The 21,308-nt window shown below is 55.5% G+C and overlaps 1 protein-coding gene across 1 annotated transcript; it reads left to right on the top strand.

Annotated features, from left to right (window-relative positions):
* Positions 1 to 340: 340 nt before the first annotated feature.
* DCHS1 (dachsous cadherin-related 1) lies at positions 341 to 21,165 on the top strand. The gene is made up of 20 exons (XM_002924968.4): positions 341 to 2,248; positions 7,980 to 8,168; positions 8,266 to 8,497; positions 8,638 to 8,874; positions 9,188 to 10,213; positions 10,423 to 10,616; positions 10,830 to 10,926; positions 11,027 to 11,184; positions 11,382 to 12,246; positions 12,341 to 12,580; positions 12,670 to 12,795; positions 13,389 to 13,598; positions 14,803 to 15,681; positions 15,807 to 15,920; positions 16,087 to 16,298; positions 16,389 to 16,543; positions 16,739 to 16,869; positions 16,985 to 17,268; positions 17,620 to 17,758; positions 18,092 to 21,165. The coding sequence occupies exons 1-20, from the start codon at positions 374 to 376 to the stop codon at positions 20,701 to 20,703; spliced, it is 9,975 nt and encodes a 3,324-aa protein (XP_002925014.4). The 5' UTR covers positions 341 to 373; the 3' UTR covers positions 20,704 to 21,165.
* Positions 21,166 to 21,308: the final 143 nt, after the last annotated feature.

The following is a 21,308-nucleotide window of genomic DNA, read 5'->3' as shown; positions in this document are numbered from 1 at the left end:
AGAAAGGACTGGCCATATTTTTAAGTCCAGACGTGAAATGAAGGGAGTCCAAGGGCACTGAGACCTGAACAACTGGAACAAAACAATCTTCTGGGCGTGGGGGATGGTTAGGGTGGAATGGGGACCTGCCAGAGAAAGACTGGACTGGGTCCTGAGGAGTTCTGAATCAGGAACTTCTTGGGTCCGAACTGGATGTGTGGCAGCACAAATGCCCTACGGAGGGCCTGAACATGCTGAAGTCTTGCTGTGGCTTAGGTCCCAGTCTCCCTGGACCATTGATTCCACCCCACCCCCCACCCCCAACCACCATCATGACCTTTTTCCTCTGCCTTTCTCCCAGGTCAGGGAGCCTGAGCTGGAGCCAGGGCCCAAGATGGACCTGATGCAAAGCCTGAGATCAAGCTGGGCCTGGAGCCTGGCCCAGAGCTGGAGCCCAAGTTGTAACTGGACTGCCCCTGTCATGCAGAAGGAGGCGGGCACTGTGCCTTCCTGCACTGGCGTGCAGAGCTCCAGGCCCCTGCCCCTAGTGCCACTGCTGCTGCTGCTGCTGGGGGCCGGGGTGTCAGGTGCCTGGGGTCAGGCCGGGAGCCTGGACCTACAGATTGATGAGGAGCAGCCGGCAGGCACACTGATTGGTGACATCAGTGCAGGGCTTCCACCAGGCACGGCAGCACCTCCCATGTACTTCATCTCTGCCCAAGAGGGCAGCGGGGTGGGCACAGACCTGGCCATCGACGAACACAGCGGAGTGGTCCGTACAGCCCGTGTCTTGGACCGCGAACGGCGAGATCGCTACCGATTCACGGCAGTCACTCCTGACGGTGCCACTGTAGAAGTGACTGTGCGAGTGGCTGACATCAATGACCATGCTCCGGCCTTCCCACAGGCTCGGGCTGCCCTGCAGATACCTGAGCATACAGCTCTTGGCACCCGCTACCCACTGGAGCCTGCTCGTGATGCAGATGCTGGCCGCCTAGGAACCCAGGGCTATGCACTGTCTGGTGATGGGGCTGGACAGACCTTCCAGCTGGAGACACGTCCTGGTCCAGATGGGGCCCCCGTGCCAGAACTGGTAGTTACTGGGGAGCTGGACCGAGAGAACCGCTCACAATACATGCTGCAACTGGAGGCCTACGATGGTGGTTCACCCCCCCGGAGGGCCCAGGCCCTGCTGGATGTGACACTGCTGGACATCAATGACCATGCCCCAGCTTTCAATCAGAGCCGCTATCACGCTGTGGTGTCTGAGAGCCTGGCCCCTGGCAGTCCCGTCTTGCAGGTGTATGCATCTGATGCCGACGCTGGTCCCAATGGGGCGGTGACTTATGAGATCAACCGGAGGCAGAGTGAGGGTGATGGGCCCTTCTCCATTGATGCACACACAGGACTGCTGCGGCTGGAGCGGCCGCTGGACTTTGAGCAACGGCGGGTCCATGAACTGGTAGTGCAGGCGCGGGACGGTGGGGCTCACCCTGAGCTGGGCTCAGCCTTTGTGACTGTGAACGTGCGAGATGCCAATGACAACCAGCCCTCCATGACTGTCATCTTCCTGAGTGCAGATGGCTCCCCACGAGTGTCCGAGGCTGCCCCACCTGGCCAGCTTGTTGCTCGCATCTCTGTGTCAGACCCAGATGATGGTGACTTTGCTCATGTCAACGTTTCCCTGGAAGGTGGAGAGGGCCATTTTGCCCTAAGCACTCAGGACAGTGTCATCTACCTGGTGTGCGTGGCTCGGCAGCTGGATCGGGAGGAGCGGGATGCCTATAACTTGCGGGTTACTGCCACAGACTCGGGCTCACCCCCACTGCGGGCTGAGGCTACCTTTGTGCTACATGTCACTGATGTCAATGACAATGCGCCTACCTTTGACCGTCAACTCTACCGACCTGAGCCCCTTCCTGAAGTTGCGCTGCCTGGTAGCTTCGTGGTGCGAGTGATGGCCCGGGATCCTGACCAGGGCAGTAATGGTCGGGTCACCTATAGCCTGGCCCCTGGTGCCCACACCCGCTGGTTCTCCATCGACCCCACTTCAGGCATCATTACCACGGCTGCCTCGCTGGACTATGAATTGGAACCTCAGCCACAACTGATTGTGGTGGCCACAGATGGGGGCTTGCCTCCTCTTGCCTCGTCCGCCACAGTCAGTGTGGCCCTGCAAGATGTGAATGATAATGAGCCCCAGTTCCAGAGGACTTTCTACAATGCCTCGCTGCCTGAGGGCACCCAGCCTGGAACCTGCTTCCTGCAGGTAGGTAAATCCTGCACACAGCGGGATGCTGCTGTGGGCAGGAGTGAATTAAATGGTCACAGGGGACCTCAAAACAGAAACCAAGCCTTGCAGGTGTATCTGTTTATAGTGACTTATGTCAGAGGGTTTGATCCTATCCCGTGAGCTCCAAAGTCTGTGCGGAGGGTGAGGGCTCATGACAAGATGAGAAAACAGGGTTCAAGAGCTGGGCCAGGTAAGGCAGTTGAGGGAATTAAGATTGGATCTACAGGAAGAAGTGTCCTGTGGTGTCAAGAAGCCAGAGACTCTACAAAATCTCAAAGCTGTTCTGAAAGGCAGAGATGGAGATTCTGTACACCCATGTGGCTCCTGCCCCCAAGACAGATGCCAGCATTTATGGAGCCCTCATCCAGTGCCAGGCTCTGCTGGGAGAAACCCCCATCCCTCTCTGTGGAGCTGAGCCTTGATGAGATATTTGTGCTCAGGCAAAAGGATGAGAGATAATAAGAACTATTAGTGAGACCCCATGTCCAGAGCAGGAGGGCCTCTCTGAGAAGGAGATGGGAGCCCTGGACAGACTCTGGGAGCCACAGAGTGCCCACAAGTCAGGCCTGGAGGAGACAGAGGGGGCATGAAACTGAAGAGGCAGGCTGAGGCCAGATTACAGAAGTCCTTGGACACCAAGATTTAAGGGGGTTAGGATTTTACTTGGAAGGCAGAGGAGGTCGCTGAACTTCTTTGAGCCAGAAAAGGGCATGATCAGATTGTTTCATTTTTGTTTTTGTAAAGGCTACATTTTTGGAACAGTTTTAGATTCACAGCAAAAGTGAATTGAGGACAAAGATTTCCCATATACCCCCTGTCCCCATTCATGTAACACCTCCCCCCGTTATCAGCATCCCCACCAGAGTGGTTCATTTGTTTCAACTGATGAAACTACATTGACATATAATCACCCCAAATCCCAAAAAATAGTTTACCTTAGGGTTCACACCTGATGTTGTACACTGTATAGGTTTGGACAAATGTACAATGCATATGTATAATGGACATATGTAGTGACATGCATTATGGTATTATACAGAGTAGTTTCACCATCCTAAAAATCCTCTGTGCTCTACCTATTCATCCTTCTCTCCTTCCTACAGATTGTTTTTTTTTAGGAAGCTAACTTGCTTTAAGGGTGAGGGGTGGATTAGATCAATGGGTAAGTGACATATTCAAGAATTAACTTACCCACTATAAGCTTGGCACTGTGCTGGTCCCAGGGAACAAAGAAAGGACATGGTCTTGTTCCCAGGCAGGTCCCTATCTAGACAGGGAGACACACCAGTAACTAGTGCTGCATCAGATGCCATATGAGGTGCTGTGGAAGCCCAGAGGAGGAGACCTTTGAAGAACCAATGAGACTCTGCCAAATGGATTATATAGAGTATATGCATGGGGATTCCAGGCCTACAGAAAGAGCTGCAGAACCCCATGATGTGTTCAGGTGACTCCACTGTTCAGGTTGGTCTCAAATGTGCTGCTAAGAATTACAGAGAGCTGAGACAAAATAGTATACAGGGACCAGATTACAAGCTGGTCTAGACATTGGCTAAAGTCCCCTCCAGAGGGCAAAATCACTCCCAGTTGTGAACCACCGATTTGTCTTAAAAATCACAGGGGACTGGGGTACCTGGGTGGCTCAGTCAGTTAAGCGTCTGCCTTCAGCTCAGGTCGTGATCTGGAGTCCTGGGATCCAGCCCCACATTGGGCTCCCTGCTCAGCGGGGAGCCTGCTTCTCCTTCTCCCACTCCCCTGCTTGTGCTCACCTGCTCTCTCTTCTCTGTCAAATAAATAAATCTTTTTTTTTTTTTAAGAAAATTTAAAAAAAATCACAGGGGGCCAATGAGGAGCTCTAGGCAAATCTGATATGTCTTTTGAGAAGAGTCCTTTGGCTGCATCATGGAATATGGATGCAGGACAGAAAACAGAAGGTACGGAGGCCTCTTAGGAAACTAGTGCTTGAGGTCTTTACATCTCCGAAGTCCACCAGACCCCCGAGCATCTTCTCAGAGGCTGTCTGTTGGCCTAGACTTCAGGCAGTGCTTGGTCCCAGCTGACGCCTTGCCTTCTGGCTAGGGTATTTGCCTGCCTGCTGCTGTCCAGCTCCCACCCACTCTCCCATGTGTTTACTCTCCCTCTTGGCCCAGGACCAATGGGTGATGGCTTCCAAATTTCTTCTTCCTCACTAGCGCTTGAAGCAAGACAGTAACTCTCTAGGTGGTTTCCTGGAGTTTTTACTCTTAGGAACTATAGGGAAGTGGGAGTAGAAATGACCACTGGGTGTTCACACCTGTTAGAAGAAGTCTTAATATTGGATTCATTCAATATACATTTATCAAGTATCTGCCATATGCTTGTCATTGTCTTAGGGACAAATACAGTAATGAATGAGTTATTACTCCCTGCTTCATGGAGTTTATGGTCTAGAGGGGAGATTCTTGTGCGAAGAAGTAGTTGTACTGTAATAAAAAGACTTCCATAATGGGGACTTATATGAGGTACAGATAGGCAGCATGAATGCATCACCAAAGAGGTGACCCTTAAGCTGAGACTCACAGGCAAAGCAGGAGTTTGTGGGGGGCCAGATGGTGGGAAGGAGGGGCTCCAGGCATAGGTAACATGCACAGAGCAGTGGGAGAGCCTGACTTATTCAGGGGCTACAAGTGGCACAGTGTCTCTGGAGTTTAAGGTCATCCCGTGGGAGAGTGGGAGGTGCGACTGTAGAGGTGGGCCACACTGAGGAGTCAAGCCAAGGCGTTTGAGCACTTTTCTTTAGAGAACGTTGAAGATTTTCAAGAAGGGTAATATGATCATACTTGCTTTCTCAAAAGATGCTTGTGGTGGTCAGTATAGAGCAGTGGTTCATGACTGGGAGTGATTTTGCCCTCTGGAGGGGACATTAGGCAATGTCTAGAGACATCTGTTTGTCACAACTGGTGGGATGTTATTGGCATCTAGTGCACAGGGGCGAAGGATGCTGTCAGATATCCTATAATGCACATGACAGCACCACAACAAAGAATTATCTGGTCCAAACTGTCAGTCATGCCAAGGATCAGAAATCCTGGGGTAGAGGACAGATTGGAGGGTTAGACCCCTATGAGAAGGGAATCACAGTAGTCCAGGGGACAGATGACTCAGGCCTAAATCAGGACAGTGATAATGGTGATGGAGAGGAATAGACAAATAGGAGAGTTAATGAGGATTTACTTAGTCCCTAGTTGATTGATATACCGGGAGAGGAAAAGGGAAGAACACATTTCTGGCTTGAGCAACTGCATGGATGGAAGAGTCATTAGAGGGGGTTGGAATGATCATGAGTTTAGCTTTGGACAGGCTGGATTTAAGGTGCCTGCGGGACATCCGAGTGGAGATGTTGAGAAGACATGTGGATGTACAGGTTTGGAGCTCAGAGGAGTGGTCTAGGTCAAAGTGCAGACAATGGTCAAAGCCACAGAAGTGGAAGAGAAGGTCCTGAGGGAGTATGGAGAGTGAGAAGAGGCCAAGAAGAGATTCCAGGGAGCAACAGTGTGTGAGAACAGGCAGGGGAAAGGGAGGAGGAGGAATCTGGAGGGGGGCGCAGCAGGGGGAGAAGCAGGAGACACCTGGGAAGGAGGTCAGGACGGGGTGGATGCAGTAAGTTTGTGGTCTGATAGGAACTTTAGAAAATTCACAGATAAGAGTCTTTATTTTCTCCCTGAAATAGTGCATTCAATGAGATGGAGTGAGTGGGGACAAAAGGAGAGAGATGAGCGGGAGAGGGAGCTGACCAAGGTTGGACTGGGCAGCAGGGCTGAGAGCCTGCTGGAAAGGGAGGCTGTGCATTTGCAGTGGAACCTCTAAGCAGGAGCTGCCCAGGCCAGGAAATTCACTTCTGCCTTGGTCATTTCCAGTCAGTGGCCCCTACGCCTTTTGGGGTCACTTCCTGACAACTTCCCCTGACCACTATTTATTGCTTTCTTCCTGCAGCGAGTCAGAGGGCAAAGGTCTTTAACAGCTTCTGGAGATGGTGCCACAGCTGTGCTGCAGCCTGCCTGGATTGATGCGGGGGGATGTTTGTCTCCTGGGATATCTGGGCCCACAGCCATAGTAGAGAGTTGGAGCAGAAACTGTTTCCAGGGTTCAGACATGGCAGGGTCTTAGTGTCTCTCTGGAGGGTAAACAGTGCCACAAATCACTTCTGTCAAGGGCCTGGGCAACAATCAGAAGTCCTTGGCTAGCCTTCTCTCTGAGGAACATCTTCTGGCTAAGAAGAGGGAACTCGCCAGCCGCCTCTTACAGCATGACATGACCCTAGGACCCTTGTATCCACAGAGAGTACTTTGTCACAGTCTACAGCAGTCAACACCCGCTAACACACTGTCAGGGGTCTAATGTGCACCCAACATATAAAACTTAGTTTGAAGGAAGGTTTTGTTGTAAGGGTAATCAGAATGTCCATTTACTCATTCGACAAATACACATAGAGTACCAGCTGTGTGCCTGGCCCTGTCCTAGGCTCAGAAGCTTTTGGAATGGTGTCTCCTGCTGCCTTGGCTCTGAAATCTTCAGAGGCTCCTGACATTGGTGTCCAATAGTTCAATTTTTCCTGAGCCAGTCTGGGGGATACCCAAGAATTACCCAAGAAAGCCTTCCCCTACTTCTTAGTTTTGAGGAGCCTCCTGGACTTAATGACCTTGGCATCCCATAGACTTGCCATTCTCCCTCTCTCACTTCCTCTCTCAAGGCAAGGAATACCACAAGTACATGAGCCACATCCATAAATTCACAGAGCAGACCCGATCACTCCAGTGATTAGATCCCAATATCAACCAGACCTCGCTCTGGAATGGCCAAACTCAGGAAAAAGCACAGCTAGAACATCAGTCCCAGTAATTCCACTGGTCATCTAGTTCTCTGCTCAGAGTGATTATGAGACTTGGTGATGGTCACTAACCCCCTGCAGCCCCCTGGAATTTGCAGTCACAGCCCCAAGCACTCTCCCCTGTAAGTGCAGGTGGTTCTCATCATGTGCAGATTCTGTATTTGTAAATTTGCTGACTCTCTAAAATTTACGTGTAACCCCGAATCAATACTCTTGGAGCTTTTGCAGTCATTCCCGGACATGTGCAGAACGATGAAAAATTCAGGTGGATTGATGTGCACATTCCAGGCAACGCTCTGCCTTCACGTTTCAGCTCATACTGTAAACAAGGGTCCTTTCTGCGGTCTGTTTAGTGCCACATTTTTCACATTTTTGTCCCTTTTGCTCCTTAAAATGGTCCCCAAGTATAATGTGGAAGAGCTGCCTAGTGTCCCTAAGCACAGGAGGGCTGTGCTGTGCCTTATGAAGACAGTGTATGTGTTAGCTAAGTTTCATTCGGATATGATTTATGGTGCCATCGGCTGTGGATTCAATGTTAATGAATTAACAATATATATTACATTAGATGTCATTAAACAGAAGCAGACATAAAACAAGGTTATGTATTGACCAACTGACAAAAATGTTGTGACCAGAAGCTCGCAGGTACCTAAACCAGGTGGTGAGGTCTGAGGTGGTGAGGTTGGGTTTTGGCCCATGTCCTATAGGCCCCCTCTCTGTGTCCACCATCCAAAGCCTCTGGCACCCAGCTGGCCCAGGGCCTGCTCCTTCTAATTGCCACTTAGCTCTGGCTCTTCTGGTCAAAAAGATGGGGCATCACTCACCCCAGCCTCTCCCTAGGTGACAGCCACAGATGCAGACAGTGGTCCATTTGGCCTCCTCTCCTATTCCTTGGGTGCCGGGCTTGGCGCCTCAGGGTCTCCCCCATTCCGCATCGATGCCCACAGTGGTGATGTGTGCACGACCCGGACCCTGGACCGAGATCAGGGGCCCTCAAGCTTCGACTTCACAGTGACGGCTGTGGATGGGGTGAGTGGGCAGACCGTGGGCAGGTTGGGGTGTTGGGAGAGGGCATTCACCAGAGCCAGACAGGGCCCATCTGACTTACGGCTGCCTGTCTCCCTAGGGAGGCCTCAAGTCCATGGTATACGTGAAGGTGTTTGTGTCAGACGAGAATGACAACCCGCCGCAGTTTTACCCACGGGAATATGCTGCCAGTCTGAGTGCACAGAGTATGCCAGGCACAGCTGTACTGAGGGTGCGTGCCCATGACCCTGATCAGGGGCCCCATGGGCGACTCTCCTACCACATCCTGGCTGGCAATAACCCCCCACTCTTTGCCTTGGATGAGCACTCAGGTGAGGATCCTCTCATTCCCAGGGCTTGTCCCTAGACCCCTCTTCCCACCTACTTAAATGAAGTAGTGCCCCCCCTTCCCATAACCTTTCTTCCTCTATGCTGTTCCCTTATACATCTCTGCTTCTATCCCTTCTCCCAGGGCTGTTGACAGTAGCCTGGCCCTTGGCCAGACGGGCCAACTCTGTGGTGCAGCTGGAGATTGGGGCTCAGGATGGAGGTGGCCTGCAGGCAGAGCCCAGTGCCCGAGTCAACGTCAGCATCATGCCTGGAACCCCTGTGCCACCAGTGTTTGAGCAACTACAGTATGTCTTCTCTGTACCAGAGGATGTGGCACCAGGCACCAGCGTGGGCATAGTCCAGGCACACAATCCACCAGGTATCATTTGTCACTATACCCATTTGGTGCTCTACCCAGCCACCCCAACATAACCCATCTCAAAGTACCCTAGAGTATCACACCATAGATAGCCTGCAGGTTCAAATCCCCAACACATCCCCGGGCACAGTGCAGGCACTCTGCTTCATCCCCAGGCATGTGAAGTGCCACCCAGCGTCTCTGCCAACACCTGCCCCTCCCCCTGATAGTTTGAAAGACACAGGTGTGGATAGTGCTTAGCCCTCCTTGAGATCAGAGTGCCAACTCAATAGGTGCCCCCACCTCTTTCTTGACTCCTTTCTCCTTCCCCTAGGTCGCTTGGGGTCTGTGACCCTTGCCCTATCAGGCGGGGATCCCCGAGGACTCTTCTCCTTAGATGGGGCCTCAGGGCTGTTACAAACACTCCGCCCTCTCGACCGGGAGCTGCTGGGACCAGTGCTGGAGCTGGAGGTGCGGGCAGGCAGTGGAGTGCCCCCGGCTTTTGCTGTAGCTCGGGTGCGTGTGCTGCTGGATGATGTAAATGACAACTCCCCTGCCTTCCCTGCACCTGAAGACACAGTGTTGCTGCCACCAAACACTGCCCCAGGGACCCCCATCTATACACTTCGGGCTTTGGACCCCGACGCAGGCGTTAACAGTCGAGTCACCTTTACCCTGCTTGCTGGGGGTGGTGGGGCCTTCACTGTGGACCCCACCACAGGCCATGTAAGGCTTATGGGACCTCTGGGGCCCCCAGGGGGGCCAGCCCATGAGTTGGAGCTGGAGGCCCGGGATGGAGGCTCCCCACCCCGCACCAGCCACTTTCGACTACGGGTGGTGGTACAGGACTTGGGGACCCGTGGGCTGGCTCCTCATTTTGACAGCCCTACCTACCATGTCGACCTGCCCTCGGGCACCAGCCCTGGAACTCAGGTCCTGCAAGTGCAAGCTCAAGCACCAGATGGGGGCCCCATCACCTACCATCTTGCAGCAGATGGGCCAAGTAACCCCTTTGGCTTGGAACCACAGAGTGGTTGGCTATGGGTGCGAGCAGCACTGGACCGTGAAGCCCAGGAGTTGTACACACTGAAGGTAATGGCAGTGTCTGGGTCCAAAGCTGAGTTGGGGCAGCAGACAGGCACAGCCACCGTGAGGGTCAGCATCCTCAACCAGAATGACCACAGTCCCCGCTTGTCTGAGGAGCCCACTTTCCTGGCTGTGGCTGAGAACCAGCCTCCAGGGACCAGCGTGGGCCGGGTCTTTGCCACTGACCGAGACTCAGGACCCAATGGACGTCTGACCTACAGCCTGCGACCGCTGTCAGAAGACAGCAACGCCTTCCGCATCCACCCCCAGACTGGTGAGCACTGGGGCCCAAATTCTGAGACCTCATAGCCTCATCCTCAGACTGGCGAATACCCAGACAGAATCCCCAGACCCCCGCCATGAGGACCAGGACTGAGCCTGGACTTTCACCCTGGCATTCCCTCCCACACTCCCTAAACCCCAGCTTCTCAGCAGCAGGCCTCAGGCTGTACATCATACATGATCCCTATCCTGCACTCCCAGGAGAAATGACCACACTCCAAACCCTGGACCGAGAGCGGCAGAGCAGCTACCAGCTCCTGGTGCAGGTGCAGGATGGGGGCAGCCCACCCCGTAGTACCACAGGCACCGTGCACATCGCGGTACTCGACCTCAACGACAACAGCCCCAGCTTCCTGCAAGCTTCTGGGGCTGCTGGCGGGGGCCTCCCAATACAGGTAAGTGAAGTGGCAGGACCCTGACCTGAAAAAGTGTGAGAGGCAGTGGGGGTCTCCCCCACAGAGCTGTAGGTGTAGGTTAAGAGAGACTGGCTCTTGGAGGTGTGAGAGCAAGAAAGGGGCTCTGTCTGCATTCAAGTGAGGGGAACTTGACCCTGAGATACCTCAAGAACAGGAAGGACACAGCTGTAGGTGAGTTGTGTATCCCCACAGGTACCAGATCGAGTGCCTCCAGGAACACTGGTGACAACTCTGCAGGCCAAGGATCCAGATGAAGGGGAGAACGGCACTATCCTGTACACGCTAACTGGTATGGGGGGTGGTGTGGAGAGAAGGGAGCTGGTGGTGATGGCTGACCTGCCCAGCTCTGGGACAGATGCCCTCACCCTTCTTCCTCTGCCTGTTCCCAGGTCCTGGCTCAGAGCTCTTCTCTCTTCACCCTCACTCAGGGGAGCTGCTCACTGCAGCACCCCTGATCCGAGCAGAGCGGCCACACTATGTACTGACTTTGAGTGCTCACGACCAAGGCAGCCCCCCTCGGAGCTCCAGCCTCCAGCTGCTGGTGCAGGTAGGGCTGCCCTTCCTTAAACCCGTCCGTTTCTCCTTGGCCACCAATATGGGCTCCTCCAAGAGCTACACCTTCGTAGAATCCTTATGCCCTCTAGTCTGGCTACTCTGACTACCCTTCCAGCTACCCAGCCGGCCAGCGCAGACTCCCTTTACATGGGCCCCCTGATTCTGCCCTTCCTCCTCGGTCCACAACAGGTGCTTCCCTCAGTTCGCTCAGCGGAGCCCCCACCGGATCCCTCAGAGCCAGACCCAGCGGCTCCAGTGCCCGTTGTGTTGACGGTGACGGCGGCGGAAGGGCTGCAGCCCGGTTCCCTGTTGGGCTCTGTGGCGTCGCCAGAGCCGGCGGGGGTGGGCGCACTCACCTACACGTTGGTGGGCAGCGCCGACCCGGAGGGCACCTTCGCGCTGGATGCTTCTTCAGGGCGCTTGTACCTGGCGCGGCCCCTGGACTTCGAGGCGGGCCCTGCGTGGCGCACTCTCACTGTGCGCGCTGAGGGCCCGGGAGGCGTAGGTGCGCGACTGCTGCGCGCGCAGGTGCGCGTGCAGGACGAGAACGAGCACGCGCCAGCCTTCGCGCGCGATCCGCTGGCGCTCGCGCTGCCGGAGAACCCGGATCCTGGCGCGGCGCTGTACACCTTCCACGCGTCGGACGCCGACGGCCCGGGCCCTAACAGCGACGTGCGCTACCGCCTGCTGCGCCAGGAGCCGCCCGTGCCTGCGCTTCGCCTGGACGCGCGCACCGGGGCGCTCAGCGCGCCACGAGGCCTGGACCGGGAGACCACACCCGCCCTGCTGCTCCTCGTGGAAGCCACGGACCGGCCCGCCAATGCCAGCCACCGGCGCGCAGCGCGCGTCTCCGCGCGCGTCTTTGTCACGGATGAGAATGACAACGCGCCGGTCTTCGCCTCGCCCTCACGTGTGCGCATCCCCGAGGATCAGCCGCCCGGGCCGGTGGCGCTGCACGTGGTAGCGCGCGACCCGGACTTGGGCGAAGCCGCACGCGTGTCCTATCGCCTGGCAGCTGGCGGGGACGGCTACTTCCGGCTACACTCCAGCACCGGTGAGTTGCGCCTGGAGGAGGTTGGGGTGAGGGAAGGTGCTGATGTGAAGAGAGTGTTGAGGTTTCCTTCCAACCTGCCCTACCGCTCACCTAGGAGCACTGTCGGTCGTGCGGTCCCTGGACCGGGAACAGCGAGCTGAACACATACTGACCGTGGTGGCCTCCGACCACGGCTCCCCGCCGCGCTCAGCCACGCAGCTCCTCACCGTCAGTGTCGCTGACGTCAACGACGAGGCACCCGCTTTCCAGCAGCAGGAGTACAGCGTCCTCTTGCGTGAGAACAGCCCGCCTGGCACTTCTCTGCTCACTCTGCGGGCAACTGATCCAGACCTGGGTAAGACCTGAGGGGATGAGTGGAGAGGGTCGCTGGGCTAGAAAAGGTGTATTTACCCTCTGATCTCGCTCCATGCTGCCCCTCCTTAGGGGCCAATGGGCAAGTGACTTATGGAGGCATCTCTGGCGAAAGCTTCTCCCTGGATCCAGACACGGGAGTTCTCACAACTCTTCGGGCCCTGGATCGGGAGGAGCAAGAGGAAATCAATCTGACAGGTACACATCGACAGGACCCCAAAAGCCTGAGGTGGGGTTGTAAGCACCAGTGTTACATGGGCAGAACCCCCAAACTACCTTGGGGAGGCAAGAGTTGGGCAGATTGCAAGGTGATCTGACTTTTAGGCTGTTGCCATTGTAATCACACAAACTCTCAAATACATAATGCCACAGCTCTGTCCTTTAGGGTTCCCTCAGATTATACTGTGGCCATCTAACAGAAAAGCATATTGATAGTGAGTACCATAGAGGTTAAGTGACTTGTGCAAGCTAACACAGCTTGGAAGTGTAGAGCTGGGACTTGAACCCACATGTTTTGATACCTTACTTAGTGCCTTTTCTGTCACATTACCACTAATCCAAGATACATCTTGCATGCACTAAGTATGGGAAGTGGGAAGAAAAAAAGTTTTCTGACATGTATATTTATATGTGCATGTACACATGTAGGCACCCACATGCTTGCAGAGTGTGGAGAGATGGACATTTTCTGGTTCATATGTGCACCTGGTGAACATGTGTGAACGCTGCGTAGTGTGGGTTTCTCCATGGATGGGAGCAGGCTACATCTTACCGATTTTGCTTCGCCACAGTGTATGCCCGGGACAGAGGCTCACCCCCGCTGCTGACCCATGTCACAGTGCGAGTGGCTGTGGAGGATGAGAATGACCATGCCCCAACCTTTGGGAGTGCCCACCTCTCCCTGGAGGTGCCCGAGGGCCAGGACCCCCAGACCCTTACGGTGCTGCGGGCCTCTGACCCAGACGTGGGAGCCAACGGGCAGCTGCAGTACCTCATCCTGGGTGAGAACTCTCCCACACCTGCTAACCTAGCACCCACTTGCCCAGTTCTGTTCCTTGTGGGCTTATGTCAGCCTCAGTGTGTCTGGGTTTCCTTTCCCTTTTCTTGGTCTTCTACCTTTTCAATCATGATATATGTGTTTCTGAATGTCTCTTTCTGTGCCTCTTCAACTCTGTGTCCCTCTGTGTCTCTGTTTTTATTTTCCTGTTTCTTTTCTTTTTCTTTCTTCCTTCTTCCTATGGAGCACTTGTTCTCAAACTTTTAGGTCTCAGTAACCCTTAATATTTTTAATGTTTGAGAACCCTGAGAGTTTTTGTTTTTATGATAACAATATTTATTGATATAATAATAGGATATGTTATAATGAACACATACTATAAATATATAATAAACACATTACATCAATATTTACTTAGATTTTAAAGCTGAGAAAAATCTTAAAACGCCATTGTAAAACAGTCAGTGAAGTACCCCGCTTACTGTATTTCTTCATAGGCACAAAGAAATAGTAGGGATTCAAATAATTTGTTCGACTGCAGTGAGATTGCAAAGATTATAGCAAGTGGAACTAGAAGTAAGCCACTAAAAACTGAATGAGTCAGGGCGCCTGGGTGGCTCAGTTGGTTAAGTGTCTGTCTTTGTCTCAGGTCCTGATCCCAGGGTCCTGGGATTGAGTCCCTCATTGGGCTCCTTGCTCAGCGGGAGCTTGCTTCTCCCTCTGCCTGCTGCTCCCCTACTTGTGCTCACTCTGCCTCTCTCTCTTAAATAAATAAATAAAATCTTTAAAACAACAACAAAAAAAAACTGAGTCTCTGAAAATACACGTTTATGCTCTAAACTTTCTATCTATATTCTAGAAGACATAAGAATTCGTAAGCACACATTCCATTACCATCCAAGTGATGTCATCACTTGCCATGCAGCATTTCGACTCTACTGTACATTTGTGAAATACTAAGAATTTTAAAAAGGCATCTAATGTTTTAATATTATTATGAAACTAGTTTTGATTATATACTCCCTGAAAGGAGTCCCCAGACCACACTCTGAGAAAAGCTGCTTTATGGTATCTTCCTTTACCATCTGCGGTTCTCTTCTCCGCCTTTCTCCCAGTTTCTTTCCCCTCCTCCTTCCCATTTGCTGTTGCCTTTAAATCACCCTCACTCCCATGGGCTGACATATCTTTGTCTATGTACTTCCCTGCAGATGGGGACCCATCAGGAGCCTTTGTCCTAGACCTAGCTTCTGGGGAGTTTGGCACTACGAGGCCACTAGACCGAGAGGTGGAGCCAGCATTCCAGTTGAGGATAGAGGCCCGGGATGGAGGCCAGCCAGCTCTCAGTGCTACTCTGCTTGTGACAGTGACAGTGCTGGATGCCAATGACCATGCCCCAGCCTTCCCTGTGCCTGCCTACTCTGTGGAGGTGCCTGAGGATGCACCTGCAGGGACCCTGTTGCTGCAGCTACAGGCTCATGACCCTGATGCTGAGGCCAATGGCCGTGTGACCTACTACCTGGGTACAGGTGCAGCGGGAGCCTTCCTGCTGGAGCCCAGCTCCGGGGAATTACGCACAGCCACAGCCCTAGACAGAGAGCAGTGTCCCAGCTATGCCTTTTCTGTGAGTGCTGTGGATGGTGCAGCTGCAGGGCCCCTGAGCACCACGGTACCTGTCACCATCACTGTACGTGATGTCAATGACCACGCACCCACCTTCCCCACCAGTCCCCTGAGGCTGCGCCTGCCCCGCCCAGGCCCCAGCCTCAGCACCCCAACCCTGGCTCTGGCCACTCTGCGAGCTGAAGACCGTGATGCTGGTGCTAATGCCTCCATCCTGTACCGGCTGGCAGGCACGCCGCCTCCTGGCACCACCGTGGACTCTTACACTGGTGAAATACGTGTGACCCGCTCACCTGTAGCCCTGGGCCCCCGCGATCGTGTTCTCTTCATCGTGGCCACCGACCTCGGCCGTCCAGCTCGCTCTGCCACTGGTGTGGTCATTGTTGGGCTGCAGGGGGAGTCCGAGCGTGGACCCCGTTTTCCTCGCACTAGTAGTGAAGCCATGCTCCGTGAGAATGCACCCCCAGGTAGGTCCCCAACCATGTCTCCCAGCTTTGTATCTCTGGATGGGCTGGGGGGTACTCACTAAAAATGTCTTGCAAACTCCCTCAATCTAATGCTCACAGTCCAACCAATACCATCCTCTCTGTAGGGACTCCCATTGTCTCCCCTAAGGCTGTCCATGCAGGGGGCTCAAGTGGACCAATCACCTACAGCATTCTCAGTGGGAATGAGAAAGGGACATTTGCCATCCAGCCTAGTACAGGTAACGGGCAGGAGCAGGGGCTCTGTGAAGGGACAGGCTCCTGGGGGAACTCCCTTCTGGGCCAGAGAAGGCCCTGGTTGGGGAGGGGCTGCCCTTGAAGGGGCATCAGAGAGGGAGGCTCCAGGGCAAGCAAGGGCTGTCTGTGATGCTTTCTCCCTCCCCTCAGGAGCCATCACAGTTCGCTCGGCAGAGGGGCTGGACTTCGAGGCCAGCCCACGACTCCGACTGGTGCTGCAAGCAGAGAGTGGGGGAGCCTTCGCCTTCTCTGTACTGACCCTAACCCTGCAAGATGCCAATGATAATGCTCCCCGCTTCCTGCAGCCCCACTACGTGGCCTTCCTGCCTGAGTCCAGGCCGTTGGAGGGACCCCTGCTGCAGGTGTGGGATGTGATGGGAAGATGGGGGGGGCAGGGCTGGCCGGACTAGTCTGTGGCCAGCCTAGTGCCAGCAGCCTCATCCTCCCACCAGGTGGAAGCAGATGACCTGGACCAAGGTCCCAGTGGACAGATCTCCTACAGCCTGGCCGCATCCCAGCCAGCACGGGGACTGTTCCATGTAGACCCAGCCACAGGCACTATTACTACCACAGCCATCCTGGACCGTGAGATCTGGGCTGAAACACGGTAAGGCCTGGCCCTGTAGATTCCAAGACCCCATCCTGGCTCCATCCAGTTTCAAGCCCTGCTCTGAATCTCTCTCAATCTCTAAGCCACATCCTGAGTCCCCCAGACCTCCCCAGTCTGTCGTGAGTCTTTCTAGCCCTGCCCGGGGTTCTCCCTTTTCCCCAGGCCCCACCCCTGATTGTGCTCTGTTTCCAGGCTGGTACTGATGGCCACAGACAGAGGAAGCCCAGCCCTGGTGGGCTCAGCTACCCTGACGGTGATGGTCATCGACACCAATGATAATCGCCCCACCATCCCCCAGCCCTGGGAGCTCCAAGTGTCAGAAGGTGAGAGCTCGGTATAGTGAGAGGTACAGAGGGTGGTAGGGCAGCACTTGACCCCACCCCGGGGCTCCAGGGGTGTCTTGGACCATACCAAATGCACTTGTCCCATGTATTGCAGATGCACTATTGGGCTCAGAGATTGCACAGGTAACAGGGAATGATGTGGACTCAGGACCGGTGCTGTGGTATGTGCTGAGCCCATCTGGACCCCAGGATCCCTTCAGCATAGGTCGCTATGGAGGCCGCCTCTCCCTCACGGGCCCCCTGGACTTTGAGCAACGTGACCGCTACCACCTGCAGCTGCTGGCGCATGATGGGCCTCATGAGGGTCGTGCTAACCTCACAGTGTTTGTGGAGGATGTCAATGACAACGCACCTGCTTTCTCACAGAGCCTCTACCAGGTACTGGTGCCCCAGCTGACCCCACACCTGGGCCCAGGGTGTTCACGCTGGAAGGAAGTGGCAAGGCTAGAAGTGTCTGAGGTGGGCTGGATGTTGGAAGACCTAAGGATGCGGCCCTGGGCATGGGCGGGTCCCATCTCAAACCAGCCTTCCACGTCCTAGGACCTATGTCCAGGTTCTTCATCCTGTGCCCGGAAATGGAGGCAGGTGGGCAGTTTGAACACTGAGTATGGGCTTCAAGCTGGCATGGATGCCAAGCAGGGCTCACAGGACCAAGCTCCAGAACACAGGCTGAGTGGACAGTAGGGTAGCTGGGAAACTTGGCCATAAACACTTGTCCTCACTCCTTAGGTGACACTGCTTGAACACACACCTCCAGGCAGTGCCATTCTCTCCGTCTCTGCCACTGACCGGGATTCAGGTGCCAATGGTCACATTTCCTACCATCTGGCTTCCCCTGCTGAGGGCTTCAGTGTTGACCCCAACAATGGTACGTCCTTTCCAGGATCTGACCCCTTATCTTTGACAGTGACAGGCCATATTTTGACCCCATTCCTAGAATTTGTCTGAACTCTTAACTCTTAGACCTCTGACCCAGTGAAAACATTTCCTCCCCTTTGTCTCTATTTTAAGCCCTGTCCTGACTACATGTGCAGAAGCCATTCCATGAATCCTGGAGACCATTCCATAAACTCGCAGCACACAGGTCATTCCCTGGAGTCTGACTTCCAAGGCCATTTCCCAGGCCCCCATAGGATCACCCCTCTGCTCACCTACAGCCTCCACTGAATGTATATTTCTCTCCATTCCCTTCTCATCTCAGGGACCTTGTTCACAACAGTGGGAACAGTAGCCTTTGGCCAGGAGGGGCCAGGAGTGGTGGACGTGGTGCTGGAAGCACGAGATCATGGGATGCCAGGCCGGGCAGCACGAGCCACAGTGCATGTGCAGCTCCAGGACCAGAACGATCACACCCCTAGCTTCACGTTGCCACACTACCGTGTGGCTGTGACTGAGGATCTGCCCCCCGGTTCCACGCTGCTCACCCTGGAGGCCACGGATGCCGATGGAAGCCGCACCCATGCTACCGTGGACTATAGCATCGTCAGTGGCAACCGGGGCCGAGTCTTCCAGCTGGAACCCCGGCTGGCTGAAACTGAGGAAGGTAGTGGACTAGGCCCCCGGGCACTGGGCTGCCTGGTGTTGCTTGAGCCTCTAGACTTTGAGAGCCTAACCCAGTACAACTTAACTGTGGCTGCAGCTGACCGGGGGCAGCCCCCTCGCAGTTCAGCCGTGCCTGTCACCGTCACTGTGCTGGATGTCAATGACAACCCCCCTGTCTTCTCTCGAGCGTCTTACCGCATGGCAGTTCCTGAGGACACACCAGTTGGAGCTGAGCTGCTGCATGTAGAGGCCTCTGATGCTGACCCAGGCCCTCATGGCCTTGTACGTTTCACCCTTAGCTCCGGCGACCCTTCTGGGCTCTTTGAACTGGATGAGAGCTCAGGTGCCTTGCGACTCGCCCACCCCTTGGACTGTGAGACCCAGGCTCGACATCAGCTTGTAGTGCAGGCTGCCGACCCTGCTGGGGCACACTTTGCTCTGGCACCAGTGACCATCGAGGTCCAGGATGTGAATGACCATGGCCCCGTCTTCCCGCTGAGCTTGCTCAGCACCAGCCTGGCAGAGAACCAGCCTCCAGGCACTCTTGTGACCACTCTGCACGCGATCGATGGGGATGCTGGGGCTTTCGGGAGGCTCCGTTACAGCCTGTTGGAGGCCGGGCCAGGGTCCGAGGGCCGTGAGGCATTTGCACTGAACAGCTCAACAGGGGAGTTGCGGGCACGCGTGGCCTTTGACTATGAGCACACAGGAAGCTTCCAGCTGCTGGTCGGTGCTGCCGATGCTGGGAATCTCTCAGCCTCGGTCACTGTGTCAGTGCTGGTGACAGGGGAGGATGAGTATGACCCAGTATTCCTGGCTCCAGCTTTCCACTTCCAAGTGCCAGAAGGTGCCCGGCGTGGCTATAGCCTGGGTCATGTGCAGGCCACAGATGAGGATGGAGGAGCCGATGGCCTGGTGCTCTATTCCCTTGCCACCTCTTCCCCCTATTTTGGTATCAACCAGACTACAGGTGCCCTGTACCTTCGAGTGGACAGCCGGGCACCAGGCAGTGGAACAGGCAATTCTGGGAGTGGAGGCCGGACACGGCGTGAGGCACCACGGGAGCTGAGGCTGGAGGTGGTGGCACGGGGGCCTCTGCCTGGTTCCCGGAGTGCCACGGTGCCTGTGACTGTGGATATCACCCACACTGCCCTAGGCCTGGCACCTGACCTCAACCTGCTATTGGTGGGGGCTGTGGCAGCCTCCCTGGGAGTTGTGGTGGTGCTTGCACTGGCAGCCCTGGTCCTGGGGCTGGTGCGGGCCCGTAGCCACAAGGCTGAGGCAGCACCTGGTCCGATGTCACAGGCTGCGCCCCTGGCCAGTGGCTCTCTGCAGAAGCTAGGCCGAGAGCCACCCAGCCCACCGCCCTCAGAGCACCTTTATCACCAGACTCTCCCCAGCTATGGTGGGCCAGGAGCTGGAGGACCCTACCCCCGAGGTGGCTCCTTGGACCCTTCACACTCCAGTGGGCGAGGCTCAGCAGAGGCTGCAGAGGATGACGAGATCCGCATGATCAATGAGTTCCCACGTGTGGCCAGTGTGGCTTCTTCCTTGGCTGCCCGTGGCCCCGACTCAGGCATCCAGCAGGATGCAGATGGACTGAGTGACACATCCTGCGAGCCACCTGCCCCTGACACCTGGTATAAGGGCCGCAAGGCAGGGCTGCTGCTGCCAGGTGCAGGAGCCACTCTGTACCGAGAAGAGGGCCCACCAGCCACGGCCACGGCCTTCCTGGGGGGCTGTGGCCTGAGCCCTGCACCCACCGGGGACTATGGCTTCCCAGCAGATGGCAAGCCATGTGTGGCAGGTGCACTGACAGCCATTGTGGCTGGTGAGGAGGAGCTCCGTGGCAGCTACAACTGGGACTACCTGCTGAGCTGGTGCCCTCAGTTCCAGCCGCTGGCCAGTGTCTTCACAGAGATTGCTCGGCTCAAGGATGAAGCTCGGCCATGTCCCCCGGCTCCCCGTATTGACCCACCACCCCTCATCACTGCTGTGGCCCACCCAGGAGCCAAGTCTGTGCCCCCTAAGCCAGCCAGCACGGCAGCAACGCGGGCCATCTTCCCACCAGCCTCTCACCGCTCCCCCATCAGCCACGAAGGCTCCCTATCCTCAGCTGCCATGTCTCCCAGCTTCTCACCCTCACTGTCTCCTCTGGCTGCTCGCTCACCTGTTGTCTCGCCATTTGGGGTGGCCCAGGGCCCCTCAGCCTCAGCACTCAGCGCGGAGTCCGGCCTGGAGCCACCCGATGACACAGAGCTGCACATCTAGCTGTGGCCCAGGCTGGGCCCCGACCTGGGATACGCACAGTGTCCCCAATGCAGGCCCCATCTGAGCCTGCCCTGGGCAGCCTCGGACCATGATTGACCACGGGGGAGGCCAGCTCCCCATCCTAAACCCCTACAGTGGGGACAGGTCCCACATCTCACCCGGCCCCGTCAGAGCACAGTGCCACAGAGGTTCTGTTGGGCACTGACCTGCGGCCAGGTCCAATGTGGAGAGAAATATGAAGGAGGCAGCAGCCCTGGGTTCTCCTCAGTGAGGGCTTCCTGCCCTGCACCAGCACCCTGAGGTGGAGCTGAGACTTTATTTATTGGGGGTAGGGGGATGGGGGAGTTCCCTCCAACCTGTTTGGGCCCAGCTCCTTTGGGTTCCACTGACACCCCTGCCCCTGCACAGAACCAAGTGCCAATTCTCACTCTGGAGCCTTAATAAACTGCAGTTTGTACCCAGTGTCTGGCTGGATCCTGTGGGGGCCGTGGGGGTGGGAGGGGATCAGGTGGGAGGCACCTGATACATTGTGGATACCTCAGGGGGCACAGAGGGGTGGTGGACACCGGCATCTAGGGTGGGGACGGCACTGGGAGCCCAAGCCT

The sequence above is a fragment of the Ailuropoda melanoleuca genome, chromosome 8 (assembly GCF_002007445.2).
Source record: "Ailuropoda melanoleuca isolate Jingjing chromosome 8, ASM200744v2, whole genome shotgun sequence".
NCBI lineage: Eukaryota > Metazoa > Chordata > Mammalia > Carnivora > Ursidae > Ailuropoda > Ailuropoda melanoleuca.
The sequence above is the reverse complement of the archived record's forward strand: the minus strand, read 5'-3'. Positions and strand labels throughout refer to the sequence as shown.

Coding starts and splice junctions, on each gene's coding strand:
- DCHS1 (XM_002924968.4), top strand. CDS start 374: ATGGACCTGATGCAAAGCCTGAGATCAAGCTGGGCCTGGAGCCTGGCC. Junction 16,299..16,388: donor TGGAGGGACCCCTGCTGCAG/GTGTGGGATGTG, acceptor TCCTCCCACCAG/GTGGAAGCAGATGACCTGGA. Junction 16,544..16,738: donor GAGATCTGGGCTGAAACACG/GTAAGGCCTGGC, acceptor CTCTGTTTCCAG/GCTGGTACTGATGGCCACAG.